General features: G+C 43.5%; 1 protein-coding gene across 1 annotated transcript in view; it reads right to left on the minus strand.

Moving 5' to 3' along the window:
• Positions 1-7,500, minus strand: part of LOC143294288 (uncharacterized) — a 12,630-nt gene that overhangs the window by 4,701 nt on the left and 429 nt on the right. Inside the window, exon 2 of the mRNA XM_076605726.1 lies at positions 1,288-1,560. Within this exon, the coding sequence (XP_076461841.1) occupies positions 1,288-1,477 (190 nt within the window). The 5' untranslated portion in view covers positions 1,478-1,560. The remainder of the gene's footprint in view (positions 1-1,287; positions 1,561-7,500) is intronic.

Below are 7,500 nucleotides of genomic sequence, written 5' to 3' on the forward strand. Positions count from 1 at the left end.
ATGATGCGACACAAAAAGTAAATAACAGAGAAAGGTAACAAACCCAGACCAAGATGAAATGAGATGCATCAAAATAATATCATAAATGACGAGGACCTGCTTCCTATTCACATGTTCACACGTTGTAAGTGGAGAAAGGGCTTCAATATATTAATGCACACACGCACACGAGTGTGGTGAGAATCCACTTTCTGGATCCAGATTTGATTTGATTTGATTTGATTTAATTTAATTTGATTAAATGTAACCCTGTCACAATCTCAACCAATAGACACAAACTTGCAGTTAGCTATTCACTTTCGAGTAGGGAATAGGTCATCGTAATTTCTATTGCATACATCCCTCTCACCCCCACCCACCCCGACAAACACACAAACTCAATCGTTGACACACACATATACACACAAATGCGCGCGAGCGCATGCACGCACATCGCAGTCTCTCTTAACAAACACACACACACACACACACACACACACACACACACACACACACACACACACACACACACACACACACACACACACACATACACACACACACACACACACACACACACACACACACACACACACACACACACACACACAAGCGGGTAGCGCTAATACAACACATAACAGCATAATCCAACCCAGCACAACCCAACCCAACCCAACTACCTTTCTTTCCCTTTCCCCGCCACCCCACACTCCACCACACCCACATCCTGCGTCGCCGCCACACACACACTAGCACACAACCCCCTCACCCCCCACCATCAGTGGAGTGATGGCCTAGAGGTAACGCGTCCGCCTAGGAAGCGAGAGAATCTGAGTGCGCTGGTTCGAATCACGGCACAGCCCCCGAAATTTTCTCCCCCTCCACTAGACCTTGAGTGGTGGTCTGGACGCTAGTCATTCGGATGAGACGATAAACCGAGGTCCCGTGTGCAGCATGCACTTAGCGCACGTAAAAGAACCCACGGCAACAAAAGAGTTTTTCCTGGCAAAATTCTGTAGAAAAATCCACTTCAATAAGAAAAACAAATAAAACTGCACACAGGAAAAAAAACACAAAAAATGGGTGGCGCTCTAGTATGACGACGCGCTCTCCCTGGGGAGAGCAGCCCGAATTTCACACAGAGAAATCTGTTGTGATAAAAATAAATACAAATACAAATACAAATACCCCCCGCCCCTCAACCCCCCCCCCCCCCCCCCCCCCCCCCCCAAAAAAAAAAAAAAAAAAAAAAAACGAAACAAAACAAGTAACAAACTAACCAATGAACTAACTAACCAACGACCTCACCCGGATTTTCCTCAGGCGTCATGTACACACACGCAGCAGCAGTGTTGGTGCTGTCCGGTTGACACTTGCTGAAGAGACCCCAACGATGCAGACCTTTCGTGACCACCCAGTGCTGGGAGGAGAAAGCCACCAAGTAGGCCAGAAGACCTACAAGAGGGCCCGTGAATCGGACCAGCTTGAAGAAGCTCATCACTGTGGTGCTGTTCGTTTTGTGTCGTCCTCTGGCGCCTGGAGGGGAGAGACTGTTCTGTTCTTCTCGGATGGATCTTTGTTCTGCGATGGAGAGAGGAGAAGGTATCTGATATAGGATCGTAGCCGAACGTGAAACGTCTCAAAACAAAGCGAACGGCACTGATACTCTGTGTGTGTGTGTGTGTGTGTGTGTGTGTGTGTGTGTGTGTGTGTGTGTGTGTGTGTGTGTGTGTGTGTGTGTGTGTGTGTGTGTGTGTGTGTGTGTGTGTGTGTGTGCGTGTGTGTGTGTGTGTGTGTGTGTGTGTGTGTGTGTGTGTGTTTAAATCTAGGGCAGTCTCTCAGGTCCTGACCGGTGAGTGGGTTTATGCGATGGTCAGGCATCTGCTGTTTGTCTTTTTTTTTTTAAAACTGCGAATGTAGTTGAGCGTATATGGATCATTCTGCACCTCCTTGCAACTACGAATGGAACTGACACCGTATAATTATCTTCATTGTTTCTGTTGCTTGCTGATGACACTTATGTTTCTGGTAGTTCTTTACTCTTTCTTTCCTTTTTTTAGAAGAATTTCTTTTCATTTAAATTGTTATCCTTGAAGTCAGTTGTTGTTTTTCTTCTTTTCGGTATCTTTTGTCTCCCCATCTTCATTACCTGTTTGCCTTCTTCCTCTTGTAATGACAGTGATGAGATCATTACACTAAAGGGAGATACAGGCACATAATGGTTTAGTGTTTAGTGTTATGCACGGTTCCTTTTTTTCCGAAAGCAAAACGAAACGAACTGTTAAACCACTACAAAACAACCAACAACAACAAATGTTTAACTCACTCAGTACGGCTAGTCCTCTCTTCTCCTCTACACAGACCCCTCGGATGTCCAGTGGGTGTCTGAATGACCCAACCTTTAGCTTCCGTCGTCAGAATTGTGGTATTCTTTGTCAACATTCACCTCTTCAGTATAAGAGCCTTCCGCTGGTAATATTTTGATGGTGGTTATTGGGGTGAAACGCTGTTAACGTCGTCTCTTTCGCCGTTCGTATGGAGAGAGTTAAAGAAGAAAAAAAAAAAATTAATAAACACGTACACATACGCCAGTTTATAACACCAGCTCTTTCACCAAAACGGTTTCGACAAACTCTGAAGTTAGTAAACGAATGCACAGTTGCACAGTCCGTCATAATGTTTCAAAACGTGTCACGTGCTTCTTCACGCTTACCGGTCACGTGTCCTGGGCAGCGCCCAAGAACGCTAAGAATACTCCAAGTGGTTAGTACTAATAGGTTTATATTCTCGTCCGGAAAGGTTTGCTGACGCTTTAACAGGTTCTCTGCTGGACCTTAGGGCGCCCTGAAGGGAAGCTGGCTACGTCTGACCGGAGATTAGAAAGAGAGATAAACCACTCGCGGCAGGCCCCTTCTTACTGTCTATAACAGTGCTGAAGCCGTTTTGGGGCACACACGCAGTGCGGAAGGGTGGGGGTAAATCACCCTCTCCTTCCCCACCTGAAGGAAACGGGTCGGTTCTGACGGTTCAGCTGCAGTAAAGTGAAAGTTAAGTTATGCCTGGAATTTCCCACGTGTAGTAAGATTCGCTGTATACAATGAAAACCGATTCATTTTTGCTTGGTTTTTAGCACGTTTGCATCTGCTTGAATGTAGATAATATAAAAAAAAATAAAGCAGCTCCCCCACCACAAACCACCTCCCCCCCCCCCCCCCCCCCCCCCCCCCCCCCCCCCCCCCCCCCCCCCCCCCGCGCAATGTTGCACATGAGAGAGACAGTTGTAAATTATTGAACTGCGTTTTCGTAACGCTACTTTTTCTTCACACTTTCTGGTTTACATCACCATTTCTTCAACAACAACAAAATATATATATATATATATATATATAAACATAAAACACATATTCAGCTCTGTCTCTCTTCTAACATCTGTCTATACATACATACATACATACATGAATACATACATACATAATTTCATATAGATCTATCAGTATGTAAATCTATATCTATATGTACATAATCATATATATAATTCAAATATATACAAACGCTTCATGTTGCCCGAGCAGACCGTTGTATTGTGCTCTTTCTCTCTCTCTAAGTCTCTGTCTCTCTCTCTCGGGAGTTTTACATGGCTGTTAAAAGCATCTACGATTCTGTACTAGTAAGTGTTCATGACAAAGGTATTTATTCAGACTTTTTTCAGTGTCCAAGAGGGGTTAAACAAGGTTGTATGCTAAGCTCACAGCTGTTTTCCTTTTTCATCAGTGAATTGGCAGTGGAGTTATCAAAGAAGGGGAGACATGGAATACAAATGATACCTGGCGCAACAGATTTGCTCTTAATGCTATTTGCTGATGATGTTGTTCTCTAGCTTGTCTGACACACCCATAGGGTTACAAAATCAATTAAATGCCCTTAAGCAAGAAACAGACAGACTACAACAAACAGTGAATCTCGATAAGACCAATATTATAGTTTTCCGCAATGGAGGTCATCTTTCGACTCGTGAAAAATGGTGCTGTGGTGATAGGGAAATAAAAGTAACCAATACATATAAATATTTAGGAATGTTATTCACAACAAAATTGAGTTTGACATCTGCGTGGGATGAAACAAACAGAAAAGGGAAAAAAGGTGTAATCCAAATTATAAAATCACTCAGGAGACTGCGTTCGACTGACGCTTTCCCTTAGTTTGGGCGGGGCAAAGGCAGCTCATGAATAATGAATGCGTCTCGCGGCGCAGGCTGCCTGGCTTCAGCAATTTCTGCAAGTGGTTTATCTCTCTTTTCTAATCTCCGGTCTGACTCAGCATGCAGCCAGGCAGTTCGGAATGACCGAGCATTTGCAGTTAATCACCAGAAACAGGACACGCGTAGCTGACCAACCGCTAAAAATGACAAAACGGCACTGCGGGGTCTTGTCTTGCAAGTAGCTTAGTAGCGATCTTTCTTTATAGTTAGCTCCCTGTGGACTGCTGACTGCTTTGGGATGCGTAAGTTTACGTTTTGATGTTGATGTTAATTAGAAACAAAACAAAATAAAACAAAAAACAACAACAAGCAAAAAAACAAACAAACAAACAAACAAACAAAACCACGACTAGGACAGAATAATATAGAATAGACTACAGCAAGACAGAACAGGACACAACAGAAACTTATATCTTTATTACCGAGTGTACCAGGATCGCAAAGAATATTAGTGGGGTGGAGGAGGGTGCTGATGTAGCAAGAACTTCAAACATTAACTGAAAATCATATACAAACACAAACACGGTAAGAGTTTATATGTACATTAGTGTTTGTGTATATACAAACACAAACACAGTAGGAACATATATATATATATGCATATACATATTAGTGATTGTGTGTTAAGGATTCAGGATGGGTTTGACGCCTGTGGAGTTCCTGAGTAAACCCCCCTCCCCCCTCCCCGTAATATAATTTGATTATGTTTAACTCTCTCCATACGAACGGCGAAAGAGACGACGTTAATAACGTTTCACCCCAATTACCACCATTAAAAAATTTTGCAAGCTGAAGGCTCTTATACTGAAGAGGTGAATGTTGACAAAGAATACCACAATTCTGACGACGGAAGCTAAATGTTGGGTCATTCAGACACCCACTGGACATCCGAGGGGTCTGTGTAGAGGAGAAGAGAGGACTGGCCGTACTGAGTGAGTTAATTTCATATCAGTAAACTGCACACACGTGAACAACAACTCAGGAAGGTCAGGATGCGATTGGTGAACGTTCAGTCAGTGATAATCGCTCATGTGAAAAAGCAACAAACAACAACAGCAACAACAACAAAACTATGTTTTTTTTCCTGGTTCTTGGTTGTTTGTTTGTTTGTTTATTTGTTTGTTTCTCTCTCTCTCTCTCTCTCTCTCTCTCTCTCTCTCTCTCTCCATTTTTCTCCCTCCCTCCCTCCCCCCCCCTCTCTCTCTCTCTCTGTAAGCATAGTTGTGTATGTGTGCAATTCAGTACAATGCAATACGGCACAATACAATAGAATACAGCGCGACACATCTCAACACAATACAACACAACACAATAGATATAACAAGATGCAATGCAAGTATTCCCTGCGAGCACCCACTAAAAGGAAACAATATCGCGAGCACTCTTATAAAGAAAACAGAACAAAAATGAGTCTTTAGCAGATTATACAAAAATGCACACGGACAAACATTGAAACAGACACACACACACACACACACACACTACTACTACTACTACTACTACTACCTCCCTCACAGACACACACACACACACACACACACACGCCACTACCTCCCTCACAGACACACACACACACACACACGCGCGCGTCACCATAACTGCCAAAAAACGCTGTGTACCAATCCGTAAATAGGGTAGGGTGCCGAACACGGTGCCAGGAATAGAACCCCGTGTATATTATGTGTGTGTACTGAGCGTTGCCAAAATAAAATAGAACGCGTGCAGACCAATGTGTAAAGTCGGCATACCCAGAGTGGACCTGTGTTCCTTGAGTCGTTATCTAAACCAAGGTCCCTTCCTGTAATGTAAGGGTTTGTTAAGTCTTGTTATCATAGTGTTGAATTGCAGTTTCCAAGAACCTTCTTCGCAGCTGACTTTTTTTCTTTTTCTAGATCGTTGATGTTAAAGTCTCTCCGTTCGAAGAAAGATACTGTCGTGAGCCAATTACTTTTCTGTGGATTCAACGCCTCGAAAACCATCCAGGTTTGAAAGAAGCCAGTACTTGCACAACAGAAGCATATCCCATGTATAATGAAGCAATTATAATAAAAGGGTACTGACATCAACGCTGACTGTTTTAACATTATTTGTTAGTGCAGCTGACAATTTTATTCCATTCCACAGATAGGCAAGAACTGACTGGTTCAACTGGAAACTCGACACATATTTGGTAAGTTTCGTGAGTTTACTGCCAGGAACATAGAATACTGAATACTACATTATCTCAATCAGAGAAATTCACGATGTACGTAAACCACAGTCATTCAATATGAATTCATAAAAAAGACATAAAATGCTTAATTGCGATGTTGACAATAACATCACATACAATAATTACAACCATACACATGCAGTAACCACATTTAACACGCATAAAATAGCGCACTATAACTAGATATATACATAATATATTTCGCTTTAAGAAATTGCTGTTACCACTTCTACAACAACAACAAGCACTACTACTACTACTACTATTACTGCTGCTGCTGTTACTGCTGCTGCTTCTGCTACTTTTAATACTTCTAGTTCAGACACACAGAAAAACAATTTTACATATATAATTACCTACATATCTAACCGTCGTGGCGAAGTGGTTATAGTCACGGACTGATGGTTGAAGGAAGAGTGACGTGGGTTCGTGCCTCACCAGAAACATAGCATTGGTGAGCCTCTACCCTCAGCTGGGTGTCATTGGCAGAGTGTTGGAAGACTGGCAGAGTGTTGGAAGACTGGCAGAGTGTTGGAAGACTGGCAGAGTGTTGGAAGACTGGCAGAGTGTTGGAAGACTGGCAGAGTGTTGGAAGACTGGCAGAGTGTTGGAAGACTGGCACAGTGTTGGAAGACTGGCAGTGTGTTGGAAGACTGGCAGAGTGTTGGAAGACTGGCACAGTGTTGGAAGACTGGCACAGTGTTGGAAGACTGGCAGAGTGTTGGAAGACTGGCAGAGTGATGGAAGACTGGCAGAGTGTTGGAAGACTGGCAGTGTTGGAAGACTGGCAGAGTGTTGGAAGACTGGCAGTGTGTTGGAAGACTGGCAGTGTTGGAAGACTGGCAGAGTGCTGGAAGACTGGCAGAGTGTTGGAAGACTGGCAGAGTGTTGGAAGACTGGCAGAGTGTTGGAAGACTGGCAGAGTGTTGGAAGACTGGCAGAGTGATGGAAGACTGGCAGAGTGTTGGAAGACTGGCAGAGTGTTGGAAGACTGGCAGAGTGTTGGAAGACTGGCAGTGTGTTGGAAGACTGGCAGAGTGTTGGAAGACTG

Source organism: Babylonia areolata, chromosome 1 (assembly GCF_041734735.1).
Source record: "Babylonia areolata isolate BAREFJ2019XMU chromosome 1, ASM4173473v1, whole genome shotgun sequence".
Lineage (NCBI taxonomy): Eukaryota > Metazoa > Mollusca > Gastropoda > Neogastropoda > Buccinidae > Babylonia > Babylonia areolata.